The 19,354-nt window shown below is 39.6% G+C and overlaps 1 protein-coding gene across 2 annotated transcripts; it reads right to left on the reverse strand.

Annotated features, from left to right (window-relative positions):
* Positions 1–8,114: 8,114 nt before the first annotated feature.
* Positions 8,115–13,853, reverse strand: LOC110494074 (U3 small nucleolar RNA-interacting protein 2). 2 transcript variants are annotated; one of them, XM_021568770.3, is made up of 14 exons: positions 13,462–13,853; positions 13,252–13,337; positions 13,026–13,138; positions 12,825–12,892; positions 12,681–12,722; positions 12,342–12,468; positions 11,966–12,183; positions 11,750–11,850; positions 11,542–11,676; positions 11,328–11,390; positions 11,047–11,192; positions 8,922–9,001; positions 8,642–8,715; positions 8,115–8,287 (listed from the first exon to the last, which is right to left on the reverse strand). In XM_021568770.3, exons 1-14 carry the CDS (start codon positions 13,540–13,542, stop codon positions 8,185–8,187), a joined length of 1,437 nt encoding a protein of 478 aa, XP_021424445.3. In that variant the 5' UTR covers positions 13,543–13,853; the 3' UTR covers positions 8,115–8,184. The 2 variants fall into 2 exon arrangements, with proteins under 2 accessions (XP_021424445.3, XP_090061559.1); XM_090205433.1 differs by having other exon boundaries at positions 12,681–12,736; positions 13,462–13,665.
* Positions 13,854–19,354: the final 5,501 nt, after the last annotated feature.

Consider the following 19,354-nt stretch of genomic DNA (forward strand, 5'->3'; position numbering starts at 1 on the left):
ATTGCCTGCACCCCTAATTTCAACCTGAGGCCTATGTGGGTTATGAATGCCGTATGAACCTGTCTTCGGTACCAGTCCATCAGGCCACTATGAGGTCTACCTGTGTCGATTCTAAGCTTCCTGGACCAACCGGAAGTGGTTCAAATGCCCCTAAAAGTGTTTACCCATACACTGCATGCAGTTTGATAGACATAGTGCATTCAACCCTGTGTAGATCAGTCAATTCTAAACGTAAGGACTTAAAACTCAGGATTCTGTAACAGCATACCCCAATGAGGATATGTGGTGACTTATAGCTTCCTGTGCCAACCGGAAGTGCCATAATTGGTGTCTCAGGGGCTGTTTCGAAGGGTTAAAAAATTCAGATCTGTCCAAAACTTCATATATGTGATTAGGCAACCCCCATGAACTGTAAATCAGTCATTTTTCCCAAAAAAAATCAAAGGACAAAAAAATCGCACTAAAACACAACTTGGATGGAGGGACGTATTGGGGTGCGTAGAGACAGACAGTGGCCGCAATAGTTAGCTTTGTTCTAGCTAAAAAAGAACGGTCGGACCTAGAGTTCCGAAACTTTAGAAACCTGTTCTAGACCTCCGGGCCATGGTGCGTGGCGAGTTACGTGGCTCTAGACGGTTCTCGGACCGAGAAACAGCCTCGTACATTCGCAATAACTTCAATTCATTTTTGCATCACGAAAATGACGACGTTTAGAAAAGTCTCAGAGACGCAAGGCTAGGTGCGTTGAAACCGGCTCGGCCCATAGAGACGGACCCCAAAGTTTCTGTCCGATAGCTCGTTCAAGGACCCCGTAGCAAGGCATGGAAATAAGTGGATTTTCAGCACCAATTAGGGTTTTTCTCGGACACCAAATGACCTATCGAGCCGAAACTCGGGATTCGGGGTCGCCTCACATAGGACTTCGCATAATGTCCGAACTGGACCCGCAGCTAGAACGTAACTATGTGTTTTACCTTTTTATTATGTTTTAAACTAGAGGCGCTGTGAATTATGGGACTGCTCTGACATATATGATAGTTGGCATCTAAATGAGTAGGAAACAGTGGGTTTGGTGTCATAATGACATCTAATTGACTGATGGACACTGACTTGCTAGTTGACTTTTGTACATTTGCAATATGTTTAAACAGAGAGGGACCATCACCAAAATGGCATTCTGAAATCAACACAAAAAATGGCATCACCATAGTCTCCAGACTGTGCTGAGTTCAACGAGCTATCCCGCTTGACCGTAGCTCGCTCGGTCTAGGCGCAGCAACCATTAGAATATTAGGCCCAAAATGAAGCCTGCCCCACAATGTCATTTGCTTTTGAGTGACAGTGAGAGAACCGTTAGGGTGAGAAGAAAAATTCCACCATAGGAATGTTCCTAAGGTCCTCCCGATCTCAACAAGCCTAACCTTGACCGTGTGGCATTAACCCTTCACAGTAAAACAGGGTTTTTTGATCTCACAGATTACAGTGTCATCTCTCCCCATAGGAATACATTGCCTGCACCCCTAATTTCAACCTGAGGCCTATGTGGGTTATGAATGCCGTATGAACCTGTCTTCGGTACCTAGAGTACTAGAGTACTCTAGAGACCTAGAGTTCCGAAACTTTAGAAACCTGTTCTAGACCTCCGGGCCATGGTGCGTGGCGAGTTACGTGGCTCTAGACGGTTCTCGGACCGAGAAACAGCCTCGTACATTTGAAATAACTTCAATTCATTTTTGCATCACGAAAATGACGACATTTAGAAATGTCCCAGAGTCGCAAGACTAGGTGCATTGCGAACGTCTCGGCCCATATAGACAGACCCCAACGTTTCTGTCCGATAGCTCATTCAAGGACCCCGTAGCAAGTCATGGAAAATAGTGGATTTTCAGCACCAATTAGGGTTTTTCTCGGACACCAAATGACCTATCGAGCCGAAACTCGGGATTCGGGGTCGCCTCACATAGGACTTCACATAATGTCTGAACTGGACCCGCAGCTAGAACGTAACTATGTGTTTTACCTTTTTATTATGTTTTCAACTGAAGGCGCTGTGAATTATGGGCCTGCTCTGACATATGTGATAGTTGGCTACTAAATGAGTAGGAAAAAGTGGGTTTGGTGTCATTTGATATCCATTTGGTGTCATAATGACATTAATTGACTGATGGACACTGACTTGCTAGTTGACTTTTGTACATTTGCAATATGTTTAAACGGAGAGGGACCATCACCAAAATGGCATTCTGAAATCAACACAAAAAATGGCATCACCATAGTCTCCAGACTGTTCTGAGTTCAACGAGCTATCCCGCTTGACCGTAGCTCGCTCGGTCTAGGCGCAGCAACCATTAGAATAGAAGGCCCAAAATGAAGCCTGCACCACAATGTCATTTGCTTTTGAGTGACAGTGAGAGAACCGTTAGGGTGAGAAGAAAAATTCCACCACTTGAATGTTCCTAAGGTCCTCCCGATCTCAACAAGCCTAACCTTGACCGTGTGGCATTAACCCTTCACAGTAAAACAGTGTCTTTTGATCTCACAGATTACAGTGTCATCTCTCCCCATAGGAATACATTGCCTGCACCCCTAATTTCAACCTGAGGCCTATGTGGGTTATGAATGCCGTATGAACCTGTCTTCGGTACCAGTCCATCAGGCCACTATGAGGTCTACCTGTGTTGATTCTAAGCTTCCTGGACCAACCGGAAGTGGTTAAAATGCCCCTAAAAGTGTTTACCCATACAATGCATGCAGTTTGATAGACATAGTGCATTCAACCCTGTGTAGATCAGTCAATTCTTAACGTAAGGACTTAAAACTCAGGATTCTGTAACAGCATACCCCAATGAGGATATGTGTTGATTTATAACTTCCTGTGCCAACCGGAAGTGCCATAATTGGTGTCTCAGGGGCTGTTTCGAAGGGTTAAAAAAGTCTGATCTGTCCAAAACTTCATATGTGTGATTAGGCAACCCCCATGAACTGTAAATCAGTCATTTTTCCCCAAAAAAATCAAAGGAAAAAAAATTGCACTAAAACACAACTTGGATGGAGGGACGTATTGGGGTGCGTAGAGACAGACAGTGGCTCCAATAGTTAGCTTTGTTGGAGCTAAAAAAGAACCGTCGGACCTAGAGTTCCGAAACTTTAGAAACCTGTTCTAGACCTCCCGTAGATGGTGCGTGGTGAGTTACGTGGCTCTAGAAGGTTCTCGGACCGAGAAACAGCCTCGTACATTTGAAATAACTTCAATTCATTTTTGCATCACGAAAATGACGACATTTAGAAATGTCCCAGAGTCGCAAGACTAGGTGCATTGCGAACGTCTCGGCCCATATAGACAGACCCCAACGTTTCTGTCCGATATCTCATTCAAGGACCCCGTAGCAAGTCATGGAAAATAGTGGATTTTCAGCACCAATTAGGGTTTTTCTCGGACACCAAATGACCTATCGAGCCGAAACTTGGGATTCGGGGTCGCCTCAGCTAGGCCAACACATAACATAAGAAATGGACCCGCAGCTAGAACGTAACTACGTGTTTTATGGTTTTTTTATGGTTTGTACCGAAGGCGTTGTGAATTTTGGGCCAGCTCTGAAGTATGTAATAGTTGGCTACTAAACGAGTTGGAAAAAGTGGGTTTGGTGTCAGTTTGTATCAGTTTGGTGGTCAGAATGATATCTAATTGACTGATGGACTCTTGTCCACTTGACTCTTGTACATTTGCAATATGATTCTATAGTGAAAAAACATCACCAAAAGCGACATTCTGAAATCAACCCAAACGAGCGATTGAGATGACCCAGAATCACTGCAAAGCCATCCCGAGTTCATCGGGCCAGTCAATTTCACATTCCTGCAGGATTTTTATAGCATGACAAATTCGTGATGGTACCTGCCCATTAAAACATATTGCAAATGCACAGTGACTTTGAAAAAGTAAGAAACAAAAAAAAATACATCTAAATTTTTTTGAGCATGACAAATTCGTGATGGTACCTGCCCATTGAAACATATTCCAAATGCACAGTGACTTTGAAAAAGTAAGGAAACAAAAAAAAATACATCTAAAAAATTGAGCATGACAAATTCGTGATGGTACCTGCCCATTGAAACATATTGCAAATGCACAGTGACTTTGAAAAAGTAAGAAACAAAAAAAAATACATCTAAATTTTTTTGAGCATGACAAATTCGTGATGGTACCTGCCCATTGAAACATATTCCAAATGCACAGTGACTTTGAAAAAGTAAGGAAACAAAAAAAAATACATCTAAAAAATTGAGCATGACAAATTCGTGATGGTACCTGCCCATTGAAACATATTGCAAATGCACAGTGACTTTGAAAAAGTAAGGAAACATAAACAAATTCGATAAACAAATTCGTGATGGTACCTGCCCATTAAAACATATTCCAAATGCACAGTGACTTTGAAAAAGTAAGAAACCAAAAAAAATACATCTAAAATTTTTGGAGCATGACAAATTCGTGATGGTACCTGCCCATTGAAACATATTGCAAATGCACAGTGACTTTGAAAAAGTAAGGAAACATAAACAAATTCGATAAACAAATTCGTGATGGTACCTGCCCATTAAAACATATTCCAAATGCACAGTGACTTTGAAAAAGTAAGAAACAAAAAAAAATACATCTAAAATTTTTTGAGCATGACAAATTCGTGATGGTACCTGCCCATTGAAACATATTGCAAATGCACAGTGACTTTGAAAAAGTAAGGAAACATAAACAAATTCGATAAACAAATTCGTGATGGTACCTGCCCATTAAAACATATTCCAAATGCAGTGACTTTGAAAAAGTAAGAAACAAAAAAAAATACATCTAAAAAATTTTGAGCATGACAAATTCGTGATGGTACCTGCCCATTGAAACATATTGCAAATGCACAGTGACTTTGAAAAAGTAAGGAAACATAAACAAATTCGATAAACAAATTCGTGATGGTACCTGCCCATTAAAACATATTCCAAATGCACAGTGACTTTGAAAAAGTAAGGAAACAAAAAAAAATTAATCTAAAAAATTTTGAGCATGACAAATTCGTGATGGTACCTGCCCATTGAAACATATTGCAAATGCACAGTGACTTTGAAAAAGTAAGGAAACATAAACAAATTCGATAAACAAATTCGTGATGGTACCTGCCCATTAAAACATATTCCAAATGCACAGTGACTTTGAAAAAGTAAGAAACAAAAAAAAAAATCTAAAAAATTTTGAGCATGACAAATTCGTGATGGTACCTGCCCATTGAAACATATTGCAAATGCACAGTGACTTTGAAAAAGTAAGGAAACATAAACAAATTCGATAAACAAATTCGTGATGGTACCTGCCCATTAAAACATATTCCAAATGCACAGTGACTTTGAAAAAGTAAGGAAACAAAAAAAAATACATCTAAAAAATTTTGAGCATGACAAATTCGTGATGGTACCTGCCCATTGAAACATATTGCAAATGCACAGTGACTTTGAAAAAGTAAGGAAACATAAACAAATTCGATAAACAAATTCGTGATGGTACCTGCCCATTAAAACATATTCCAAATGCACAGTGACTTTGAAAAAGTAAGAAACAAAAAAAAATACATCTAAAATATTTTGAGCATGACAAATTCGTGATGGTACCTGCCCATTAAAACATATTCCAAATGCACAGTGACTTTGAAAAAGTAAGAAACAAAAAAAAATACATCTAAAATTTTTTGAGCATGACAAATTCGTGATGGTACCTGCCCATTGAAACATATTGCAAATGCACAGTGACTTTGAAAAAGTAAGGAAACATAAACAAAAAAACATCCCAAAAAATGTTGGGTAACCAGCTGCATATTTTAGATCACAAGCTTGAATTTTGAGCATGACAAATTCGTGATGGTACCTGCCCATTAAAACATATTGCAAATGGACAGTGACTTTGAAAAAGTAAGGAAACATAAACAAAAAAACATCCCAAATTTTTTTTTTGGGGTTACCAGTTGCATATTTTAGATCACCAGGTGCACATTTCAGGTCACCAGGTGCACATTTCAGATCACCAGGTGCACGGAGGAAAATATTTACTTTTGACTTTGACTTTTGACTTCCTATGACATCATATTGCAAATGGAGAAAACATATGCCTTATGCACAAGTAAAACAAAAAGAAATATGTAATACAAGTTGATCAAGGTATAGTTTGAGCAAAGTAAAGTTTGAATTTTGAGCATGACACATTCGTGATGGTACCTGCCCATTAAAACATATTGCAAATGCACAGTGACTTTGAAAAAGTAAGGAAACATAAACAAAAAAACATCCCAAAAATTTTTTTTTGGGTTACCAGTTGCATATTTTAGATCACCAGGTGCACATTTCAGGTCACCAGGTGCACATTTCAGGTCACCAGGTGCACATTTCAGATCACCAGGTGCACGGAGGAAAATATTTACTTTTGACTTTGACTTTTGACTTCCTATGACATCATATTGCAAATGGAGAAAACATATGCCTTATGCACAAGTAAAACAAAAATAAATATGTAATACAAGTTGACCAAGGTATAGTTTGAGCAAAGTAAAGTTTGAATTTTGAGCATGACAAATTCGTGATGGTACCTGCCCATTAAAACATATTGCAAATGGACAGTGACTTTGAAAAAGTAAGGAAACATAAACAAAAAAACATCCCAAAATTTTTTTTTTGGGTTACCAGTTGCATATTTTAGATCACCAGGTGCACATTTCAGGTCACCAGGTGCACATTTCAGATCACCAGGTGCACGGAGGAAAATATTTACTTTTGACTTTGACTTTTGACTTCCTATGACATCATATTGCAAATGGAGAAAACATATGCCTTATGCACAAGTAAAACAAAAAGAAATATGTAATACAAGTTGACCAAGGTATAGTTTGAGCAAAGTAAAGTTTGAATTTTGAGCATGACAAATTCGTGATGGTATCTGCCCATTAAAACATATTGCAAATGCACAGTGACTTTGAAAAAGTAAGGAAACATAAACAAAAAAAATCAAAAACATTTTGTTGCACATTTTAGATCATCAGTTGCACGGAGGAAAATCGTTACTTTTGACTTTGACTTTTGACTTCCTATGACATCATATTGCCAATGGAGAAAACATATGCCTTATGCACAAGTAAAAAAAAATATATATATATGATAATAAAGTATGACTAAAGTATGTTGATAAAGTTCTTATACATGTGTAATTGACACAAAAATCGAAAGAATTTTGAAAAAAGGTCCAGAAAGCACTTTTTTAAGGATGTGTGAAGTTTTTTACCAAATTTTGACATTTTTGACTTCCTATGAAATCATATTGCAAATGGACAAAACATATGCCTTATGCGCATGTACTTAAAAAAGATATATATATGATGACAAAAGTATACTCATACAGTTCTTACACATGTGTAATTGACAAAAAACTCGAAAGAATTTCGAAAAAAGGTCCAGAAAGCACTTTAAGGGGTTTTAAGTTTTTTTTTATTTATTTCATTTTTCAAAATTTGGCTTTTGGATGTTGACTTGGGTGCCATTTGCAATATGAAATGCCCCGGTGGAACGCACACGCCCCCTATTGGAATTTTGAAGTGTTACAATTGGCAATTGCCATATGGCATTTGCAATATACTTTGCATGAATCAACGCCAAATTGGGTGGTATTGACCATCGTGTACATGGTTTGTCCAATGCCAATATACCGCCATTTGTTTTTGTCCAAATCAGGGGGGTATTCCCTTACTAAAGTTGAAGCATTTTAGATCTGCAATTACAAAAATGCAGCAAGATGTGTTGTAGCTTATCTTTTTTGCATGAAGAACACAGAATCCTGCATTAACTCAACCTCTGGTGACACAAAAGTAGTTAAATAATTTCATTTTCAAATAACCAAATCACAGGGGATTTTTCGATCTACAGTCCACAAGCGGTGTAGCTGAGAGAATACAGGTACCAACAGCACAGACTGATATTAGATGCAGACAGAGCACAAGACTTCAATGAGATTTAAAATAGAATGAAAGTTGTTTTCTAACAAACCATTTACTGTAGTTAATTGATAGGCAGTAATACAAATAGTATTTCTGGAAATAATTTAATTTACAAAATCAAATGTCATACATATCATATTCTAAGGCATACACAGATCAGCTACTCCCCATTCTTTTCTCCATTCACCTCTTCTTGTCGGCGTTTCAGAGGAATAATGTAGAGTCCGTTCTTCGCTTCTTTCAGTCTCCACCATCGACCAAGCCTGAAAACAACCACCGTTTTAACAAAGACGGTTGACAAAACAGAGCTAATGCATGAATAAAGTTATGAGTAAAATTATGCGGTACATAAGATGCCATTTAATCTTGTAATAAGGAAAGAAGGTAATTCCATCACTGCCACTGAGGCAGTCTTAAGGATTTGAGGGTGAAATAACAGTGCCACCACGTGGACAACGGTCCTCATTGCAACAACTTCCATACAGAATACAGAAAACAGGTGTGTTTAAAAGAAAGGGTAGACACTGATTACATGATCAATCAACAAGTCAGTCTATAATGCTAGTAAGTATGCTCTGGGCTATATCTCTGTATGACAGGCATGAGTGAGTACCTACCTGTGCTCCTGTCCTACTCCTGCCACCAGGAACTTCCCAGAACTGGAGAACTTTAGACTGTTGACAAAACCAATCTACACGAAAAGAAAACGAATATGCTGTATTGAGAAGACAGATGTTTTAGTGCAGAACACTCTTACTAGGCAATTCCTCATACACATACATAAATAGGCCCAATGCTTAATGTTTGAATTATAGCCAATGGCGCTACCCACATATTGTTATGCTACACAACACAAGGTGTATTAGATATGGAGCAGCGTAGCTGGGACTTGCTTACCACAGGGACGCTGAAGAGAGGCTCCAGATGACGGAACCCTTGACCACATTTCCACAGCTGCACCTTAGAGTTGTGGGAACCTGCAGAGTGACAAGACTACCGTTGTTCAATTACAGAATCATCAATTGGACAAGTAAATATTAGCGGTCAATTCCGAAATTATGTCCAAGTCTGCTATGAATGCGAGCATGCTGATTTTCCTACGCACACTACGTAGATTTACAGTATGCATTATAGCAAGGAGGTGGAAGTTTGGGGTTGATTGTTAAATAACTCACACAGGGTGTGTGTATAGAAGCGACAGTGTATATAGTAAGGTTGGTGAATAGGACTCTCACAGCCGAGGCAACGTGTCAATAGTTCTGCCGTGCTTGGTGTATACACTGAGTATACAAAACATTAAGAACACCGGCTCCTTCCATGAGACTGACCAGGTGAAAGCTATGATCCCTTACTGAAGTCACTTGTTAAATCCACTTCAAATCAGTGTAGATGAAGGGAAGGTGACAGGTTAAAGGACTAACAATTGAAGTCGGAAGTTTACATACACTTAGGTTGGAGTCACTAAAATTGGTTTTTCAACCATTCCACAAATTTCTTGTTAACAAACTATTGTTTTGGCAAGTCGGTTAAGACATCTATTTCGTGCATGACAATTTGTCCAACAATTGTTTACAGAGATTATTTCACTGCATCACAATTCCAGTGGGTTAGAAGTTCAGACTAAGTTGACTAAGTTGCTTGTAAAATTCCAGAAAATGTCATGGCTTTAGAATCTTCTGATAGGCTAATTGACATCATTTGAGTCAATTGGAGGTGTACCTGTGGATGTATTTCAAGGCCTACCTTCAGACTCAGTGCCTCTTTGCTTGACATCATGGGAAAAATCAACATAAATCAGCCAAGACCCCAGAAAAAAAAGTCTGGTTCATCCTTGGGAGCAATTTCCAAATGCCTGAAGGTACCACATTCATCTGTACAAGCAATAGTAAGCAAGTATAAACACCATGGGACCACGCAGCCTTCATACCGCTCAGAAAGGAGACGCGCCTCCTAGAGATTAATATACTTTAGTGCGGAAAGTGCATATCAATCCCAGAACAGCAAAGGACCTTGTGAAGATGCTGGAGGAAACAATACCACAAGTATCTATATCCACAGTAAAACAACTCCTATTTCGACATACCCGAAAGGCTACTCAGCAAGGAAGAAGCCACTCCTCCAAAACCACCATAAAAAAGCCAGACTACGGTTTGCAACTGCACATGGGGTCAAAGATTGTACTTTTTGAAGAAATCTCCCCTGGTCTGATGAAACAAAAATAGAACCGTTTGGCCATAACGACCATCGTTATGTTTGGAGGAAAAAGGGGGAGGCTTGCAAGCCGAAGAACACCATCCCAACCGTGAAGCACGGGGGTGGCAGCATCATGTTGTGGCTTAGCTGCAGGAGGGACTGGTGCACTTCAAAATAGATGGCATCATGAGGGAGGAAAAGTATGGATATATTGAAGCAACATCTCAAGACATCACTCAGGAAGTTAAAGCTTGGTCGCAACTGAGTCTTCCAAATGGACAATGACCCCAAGCATACTTCTACAGTTGTGGCAAAACGGCCTAAGGACAATAAAGTCAAGGTACTGGAGTGGCCATCACAAAGCCCTGACCAGAAAATGTGTGGGCAGAACAGAAAAAGCGTTTGCGAGCAAGGAGGCCTACAAACCTGACTCAGTTACACCAGCTCTGTCAGGAAGAATGGGCCAAAATTAACCCAATTTATTGTAGGAAGCTTGTGGAAGGCAATCAGAAATGTTTGACCCAAGTTAAACAATTTAAAGGCAATGCTACCAAATACAAACTGAGTGTGTAAACTTCTGACCCACTGGGAATGTGATGAAAGGAATAAAAGCTGGGGGGGAAAAAAATGTTATTCTGACATTTCACATTCTTAAAATGTGAAATGTATATTGATTGTTGAAGTTATATCTATGTCAGAACGATAAAAAAAATGGCCTTAATTAGAACAGTGCTAACTCTGACAACTCAATATTAGGAAAGAGTTAATGTTTTGAAAACTCAGTGTAGAACTGTGTTATAAAGCTGGTGACTCTCATAGCCGTTGGTACCTGAGGCTACAGTGTCAGAGTTCTGCAGAGCTGCCACGGCCGCTACCCAGTAGGGCTGCTCCAGTCCCGAGTCGCCATGCCGACCGTGGGCTGCCTTCACCATGCTAAGAGGCTTCTTCTTGTTCACACTCCACAGGGAGACAGAGCTGGAGGGAGGACGAGAGAAAGCTTTTTAGACTAATGAAAACATTTGTACGGAACCATTCCCTCACAAACTGGTTGCAGAACTGCTACAGAGGTGGAGTACGATGACACCTAGTGGAGTATAAATCAACATTTACCCATCATTAGCGCCTGTTATCATGTGTTCCTCGTTAATGAGCTGGATACAGTCGATGGAGCCCCTGAGAGAGAGAATAGCGAAAATGAGTGGAAATAGCATTACCAGTATGTTAACACACAAGGATAATAGACACTCTCCGAGACCAACAAAGACTAGGCCTATACAGTGTTGTGAGACTGACTAACACAGAGAAGGAGACCAGGGGGACTCACTCATGGCCATGGAACACTAGCTGGGACTCCTCAGCGATCTTCCACACCCTCACAGTGCGGTCCCTCCCCCCTGCAGTCACACAGCGCTCCCTACTCCCACTGTCCAGCCCTGTGATCACATCCTGGTGTCCAAACCTAGGGAGACACATGGTCAATAAAACACACAAACCACATGCCAAAACATAGATTTTACTATTCAGCTACTTACAGTGTTTCCACATAGGCGTTTTCATCCACGTTCCACACCTTGATGGAGCGGTCATGAGAAGCACTGTACAAGTCATGGGTGCCCCTCCTGAAGGATAGGCCCTGTGGAGGAGATGGCAACGTTTGTGAATGTAAATATGAAAGGGCGAGAACGCAAGAATAAAAGCAGATGGAAAAAATGAATATACAGGAAGGTGTGAAAGGGAGTATATTTTACCGATACTGGGCCTCTATGTCCTGTAAACTTGTACAGGTGTTTACATGTTGCTGCCTCCCAGATCATGATCAACTTATTCATGTCTCCAGTAGCCAGGTATTTGCCATCCGATGATATAGACATACATAGGACATGGGCCGTATGTCCCACATGGCGATCCTCTGTTCCTTTCCTCCCACCAGCTATCGTATGAAGTCTCTTACCACTCTCAACATCCCCTGCAGTTAAAGACAACGGGAGAATGCATGAGTAAGTTCACTTTGACTGTGTTGCATTCTAGGTCACATGCAACTGATTTTGAACATCCTATTTCAGTACAACAAACATTTTTCAGATTATTTTGGCGAAGAGAGTAAAATATATTCTCCAGACTCACATTTGATGATGGAGCAGTCTTTGGAAGCGGAAAATACGTGTTGGTCATCGGGAGAAATGGCCAGACAGGTGACTGGCAGCTTGTGGCCCCTCAACAGACGAATCTCTGACACATCTGGTGGCAGGAGCTGGAGACCATGACAACATAGGGACACATGAAGAGGACTGACAACTTACGCTACGGACCATAGAAAACTCATAGCACACATGTTCCAATATCCATAATAGTATACCACTTAGAATGCAATATATACATAATTTCATTCTATGTAGTAAAAGAGTGAATGATGGGCATGCACAGGAGCACTTTTACAGGAGACACCAAAACAAAGGTACTCACATCTTTTGCAACCATCCGTTGGAGCTGTCCTTTCTGCTCAAGCTGAGGGGGAAAATCTATGAGATAAATAGCAGCAACCAAACTCATGTGACATTTACTAGGGCTATATACAAGCAACACAATGATGTAGCTAGTTACACTTACCACTTCTTCTTGAAGTCTTCCAGCAATCAGGTCCATCTCAAAGGACTCCTCCTCTGCCTTCTTTTCTTCTGTTGATAAGACATGACGAACACAAACCAGTCAAGCATCAGATTCATGAAATGTCATTAAAACGTTGACGTTACCCATTTTAAGAGAGCTTTGTTGAAATTGATAATAGGTTTTCAGTAGCTCTTCCCTTACCCTCATCCCTCAATTGGTCGAGGTAAAGTTTAGCTAATCGTAGTTTTTTCTCCTGTGGGGTCTCATCAAACTCTTCTTCGAAATTGGCTCTCCGTTTTCTGTGCAGTGAAAGGCTACATAAAGAAATTGATTCAACTCATGGTTTGTCCACTCATAAAAGGAATTCAGTTTGTTAGCCAACTTCGCTAGCCAGCCAGCCAACTACACCTCGAGTAAGTTAGCATACCCTTCTGTTTCAGAGTCGCTGGAGATTTCTTCATTGTGCTTTGAATTTCGTTTTTTCTTGAGTTTGTTTCCTGTGTCTGTATCATTCTAATGCACCAACACAAACAAACATCAACGATTAAACGAATGCTACGTGTTAGATAGCATTGTAATACGTAGGTCGCAAACTAAGTGCTAGGCTACGTGTGGCTAGTTAACGTTAGCTCCGTACCTTTCGTTTTGGACCTGCTGAATTCTCGTTCTTTTTGAAAACCTTTGGCGGTCCTTTTTTCTTTATAAAGAAAGACGACATGATAAGAATATATAGATTGACTAACTATGACGCACTGTTACAACCTTTACACTAGTTGGCACGTCCACGGAAATCAACACTGAACCCACATGGTTCTCTCGCTCTTCTAATTCAACCGAACTATGGATACCACAAACCCAGTTTTAAAATAGAGGATTTATTGGATAATATTGAGGCACCGGTATTGAGGCACCGGGTTGTCCCGCCCCCAAGTACAGACCTCTCATTGGACAATCGAGCAAGTAGGAACTAAATTCCAGATTTGATTGGCTAAGAATCCAGGTAACGTCATCATGAAAAGTGTGCGAAGTAGGGCTGGTCATTCCGGCTCTTTTCAGTGCGCGGGCTCGTTCGGCTCAGCTCATAAAAAAGACCCGGCTCTTTTGGCTCCCAAACGGCTCTGTATTTTTTCTAGTCAAACAATTTGCGATAGTTTGACTGTGATTGGTGTTAAAACAATTCTAATTAAATGATTAAATGAAATCATACTCTACCTTAACCATAAACTTAACTTAAAATGCATTGGTTTGTTCTGAAAAATAATGGTATTAAACATTTGCATTTAAAGTAAAACTTTTTAATGTATATAAACAATGTGCACATACATCTAACCATTAAAAACGAATACAATCTGAACAGAATAATGGAATATTGCACCATATCAAAGAAAAATAAATAACAATTTGCAAAACTGCAGCATCCCACAAATTGAAATAATTGTAAAAAAATAAGGATGCTATTACACATGTGCATTTAAAGTCTAACTTTGTTAATGTATATAAACAAAGTGCATATAAATGTAACAATTCAAAACGAATACAATCTGAACAACATAATAATAGAATATTGCACCATATCAAAGAAAAATAAATAACAATGTGCAAATCTGCAGCATCTCACTTAAAACATTAAACTGGTATTTTCAAACTCTCTTCTTTATTGCCATGTTATAACCAGCAGCACACAGCAATGATGACCACATTTTCCTTTAATGAGAGATTTGCATTCAGAAATGCAAGTTGCCTCACTTTCGAGGGGCTGATGCGGTTTCTTCTCTCGTACAGTTGTGGAATAAGTGATTTTGAAAGGGTTTTCCTGCTTGGAATTGTGTACATTGGATTTAGACTATTGCAATAATGTATAAAACCTCTGTCCTCCACGATCGAAAATGGCTGGAAATCGGTGGCAATCATTTTTGCCAATGCAGTATCAATTTGGCCTTGTTTTGCTACAGACATAGACGTTTGGCGTAAACTGGTCCATAGCAGTCTGCGTTGCTGTGGGTCGCGGCGTAGGCCTACTTGACTTGAGTGGATACGTCTCCACGTGTGGAGGTGCTGGCTCCACCACTATCACTAGCAGGCCTACTTGACTGAGTGGATACGTCTCCACGTGTGGAGGTGCTGGCTCCACCACTATCACTAGTAGTCCTACTTGACTGAGTGGATACGTCTCCACGTGTGGAGGTGCTGGCTCCACCACTATCACTAGCAGGACCGCTAATTTCTCGAAGCTCCGCTACAGCTAGCTTCACAGTTGGGTGCACAGTTCGCATATGCCGGTGTAGGTTGTGCATAGAACCGGCATTATATGAGATTTTATTTGGCAAATTCTACACTGTGCTCTAACATTGTCTACATTATTAAAATGCATCCACATGAATTTTCCAGCTGTTGTTTTCACAGCTGTCCTTCCTCTCCTCGGCTGCTAAGCGTGTGACTGTGAATGAGTTGGCTCGGGCCTCCCTCAAGCACCTTGGTTCAATGGTTGGCATTGCGTGTCTGATTGACAGGAACAACAGGTGAGGCTGTTAGTCTGAGTAGACAGTCAGAACGAATGTGTGCGCTTGAGCATTTAGGCCTATATTATTATTTATTTTTTCTTTCGTTCTTTGAATTAGTTAATTATTTTCATTAAAATCTTTTAATTATTAACATCTTAATGTTTTAAATATTCTTCTGATATGCGACCCGGCTCCCAACATTCACCTACAAGATCCGGCTCTGAATCTTCACAAATGACCCATCACTAGTGCAGGGGCAAAATCCCCCCCTTCCCAAAAAGTTGTGATCCTGACACATTTTTCCTTGCAGAATGCAGTTAAACCAAGTAAATAATTAACATGATTAAATCATGGTTTTAAAGGAAGGTTACATGTTAAGCACAAACCTATAATAATTGGAATTATCTCGTTTTTTTTAAAGAAGCACATTTTCTCACTGCCATCAAACACACACTGAAATTCTTATTGCGACCAAATACACACTTCCTCTAGCTACTAGCTAGTACCAGCTAGTACTTTTTTTATGTACTTACAAATGTTTGTATCGATTGTCACTGTCTTAACAACAACATTTTATATACGGTGGGTGGGTGGGTAACTTTAACAGCAATCTGGTGTGTTAAAATCTGTAATGTGTTGTTTGAGGTAGGCACATTTGTCCAATTATTAGGAAATACCCAAAACTGCTAACGCAGAGTTCACATCCTGATAACGACCCACGATATGGAGTCCACAAAGATTATTCATTATGGCTGCTGAGAATGCAGTATCATCAATGTAGCAATAACCAATTTTAATTGAATCCCAATGTAAAACTAATGGATTTAAAAGTTGATGGAAGAAAGTAATGTACAGCTTCAATATTTATATTTTATTTCTTCAACTACACAATTAAATTATAGTGCTTCAGACCTGATGAAAATATGTTTTGTGTATTTAGTCAAATGTACTTACTTTCTGTGCCTGTGTTATATATTTCATCAGGGAGTTTTCCCACCTGGAAACATGGCATCCAAGCCGGCAGCAACAACAACAACAACACATTCCATCATTGTCAACACAGGCTCTTCTGTCAAAATTATGAAGATTGGATCATTCTCTGGATGATTTTGGTGAGGTAATAGAGAAGTACTGAATACCGGAATGGACATTCGGCCATAGAGATGAGAAAGGTTATCTTATTGATGATCAATTACAAACAGTTACTGCAGATGACCACCCTGTTACAATCTTGGCTAGTCCATTTTTTTTCAGATGTCATTTAATTTGCTTCACGGAATCCACCCTGCTGTATCAGTAAGGATTATTGCCCATGTGCAATACCAGTACTAGTTGAACTGTACTGTATTTTACACCATGGTGTTGTACTTTGTTTCTCTCTCTGGGAGAACCAATCACTTTCTGGGAAGAAGATGATCAAAGTCCTGGAATGAGAACCGACACCACAACTCTCCTGATGAAAATGGATAATCTCAAGCAGAACTGAAATATGAGCGCAGATGCAGACAGCTGGCAGAGAGGGAACTGAAACAGATGAAATGTACATTCTAAAATTACACTCATTCCAATTGAAGTACTGAATCCTATTCAATAAGGTATTCACAGTTGCCCAAAATGTAAACTTTTGGGGGGGGGTTTACTAGATTATTAAGCTTTATGCTTTTTTAGTGTTAAACTTTTTTTTTTTTAAATACTTATCATGCCAGATACTGAAAATATTTGAAACACCATGGTCATTGTACTCAGTTATTTTTTTCATTTTTATTTCACCTTTTTTTAACCAGGTAGGCTAGTTGAGAGTTCTCATTTACAACTGAGACCTGGCCAAGATAAAGCAAAGCAGTGTGACACAGACAACAACAGAGTTACACATGGAATAACATGGATTAAACAATAAACAAGCCAATAACACAATAAACAAGTAAATGACGCAGTAGAAAAAAAGAAAGTCTATATACAGTGTGTGCAAAAGGCATAAGGAGGTGGGCAATAAATAGGCCATAGTAGCGAAGAATTACCATTTAGCAGATTAACACTGGAGTGATAAATGAGCAGATGATTGTGTGCAAGTAGAGATACTGGTGTGCAAAAGAGCAGAAAAGTAAATAAAAGCAGTATAGGGATGAGGTAGGTAGATTGGTTGGGCTATTTACAGATGGACTATGTACAGCTGCAGCGATCTTGCAAAGATGCACTTAAAAAGGTTAATCAATTAGGGGGATTGCTGATTAGCTATTTCCTATCTTTATAACATGGCTTGGCTAAATACTCAATTCTGATTGGTCAAATGGGTGTTGATTATTTTCTGATACTTTGTCAGAGATGAAGAACCTGCCAATGTACTCAGTTATTGTAATGGCTCTCCTCTTCGTCTGATGATGAGGAATAGGAATCACCGGACCAACACGCAGCGTGGTAAGTGTTCATAGTAAATTTAATTAAATAAACTGAACACTGAATGACAAAAAAAAAAAAACAACAACAACAACAACAACAACAACAACAACAACAACAACAACAAAGAGCGTGACCGACACGAAACAGTCCTGTAAGGTGAAAAAACACAAAACAGGAAACAACTACCCACAAACACAGGTGGGAACAGGCTACCTAAGTATGGTTCTCAATCAGAGACAACGATTGACAGCTGCCTCTGATTGGGAACCATACCAGGCCAAACACATAGAAATACAACACACAGAACAAAACATAGAATGAAAAACATAGAATGAAAAACATCGAATGAAAAACATAGAAAGCCCACCCCAACTCACGCCCTGACCCAACCAAAATAGAGACATAAAAAAGGAACTAAGGTCAGGACGTGACAGTTATCTTGTCCGTACTCACAAACTTTTTAGACCTGAGGTTTAGACCTTTGGTCTAAAATGGATAGCTGCTAGCTTTTCTCATAGACAAACCTGGCACAATTATTCACTATGCCAAGTACAACCAGCTGATCTGTAACCTCAGTAATCTTAAATGGTAAACCCAGGCATGAAAGTAGATTTTATTTCTTACTGGTATGGGCATCATAAAATTACATATAGAATCCCTATTCATTTAGTATGATCTCGGTGGGCCTAGTAAAGATTTGTCATATAACTTGTATCACATATTACCTTTTAATATGTCATAAACACAACCAGTCATAATGTTTTCATCTGATTGTCAAACAATCACTTCAAAAGGTGTTCCTGTTGGCTTCACGGGCACGTTTGTCCACTCACAACATAATTCCAGCATCAAAACAGTGCACTGTGCGCTCGCATTTTCATGGATAGAAAGAGACATCTGTTACAAAAAAATGAAATGTGTAATGACATTCGCCGATTGTCATTAGGCACACAACACTTATAGCCTAAATTTATGCATCAACTGCCGTACACAAGCGTCTCGGTCTTGGCCACTTATCTCCACCTTAGTGTTCTTGTCGAACCACAAAGCAATTTGGAGGCTATACCGCCAGTTTTCAAGTCAATTCACTCAGCTGGCATGCGGTAATGTTGAGTAATGGTGTAATTGCCAATCGTTTTCTTGCCTATTTGTTTTAATTATTGTGATAGGCTCACGTTTTACCGGTACGGGGTACCTCTATTTTGCTGGGACGCCGTACCGGGCCATACCGCCTTACTTTCACCCCTGGGTTGATCCACCATCCAATCACATTTGTTAAGAAGGTCAACGTGGCCACCAACCTTCAAGGTTTACTTTGTTACCCTTGGTCTAACAAGTGGAGTGTGCCAATATTGCATAATGCTTCCTTGACTAGGCTACTGACGTTACACAAAATTCAAAAGGCAGCTTGAAAACTTGATTGCTGACTAGCAAAACATGTTGGGTCTATGTCAACAATGGACTAATGAAGCAAATACCAAAAGATCGTTTTTGGGTGGAATTTTGCTTTAAGGATGCTTTCGTGAAAAAGTGTTTGATCACATCCAACTATGTTGATAATTTTAATTTGCTGATATGGAATTTGTTACCGGATATAATCAAGGTGCTCAGCTGGTCGTACTTAGCATAGGG

This window comes from Oncorhynchus mykiss, chromosome 17, assembly GCF_057628025.1.
Source record: "Oncorhynchus mykiss isolate SJ-2025 chromosome 17, ASM5762802v1, whole genome shotgun sequence".
Lineage (NCBI taxonomy): Eukaryota > Metazoa > Chordata > Actinopteri > Salmoniformes > Salmonidae > Oncorhynchus > Oncorhynchus mykiss.

What these genes read in the sequence shown, in the direction of transcription:
- LOC110494074 (XM_021568770.3), bottom strand. Translation starts at nt 13,542, where the DNA reads ATGTCGTCTTTCTTTATAAAGAAAAAAGGACCGCCAAAGGTTTTCAAA. An exon ending in AACGGATGGTTGCAAAAGAT is followed by an intron (nt 12,469 to 12,680) that starts GTGAGTACCTTT and finishes CATGGTCTCCAG; the next exon opens with CTCCTGCCACCAGATGTGTC. An exon ending in GGAGTAGGACAGGAGCACAG is followed by an intron (nt 8,288 to 8,641) that starts GTAGGTACTCAC and finishes GGTTGTTTTCAG; the next exon opens with GCTTGGTCGATGGTGGAGAC.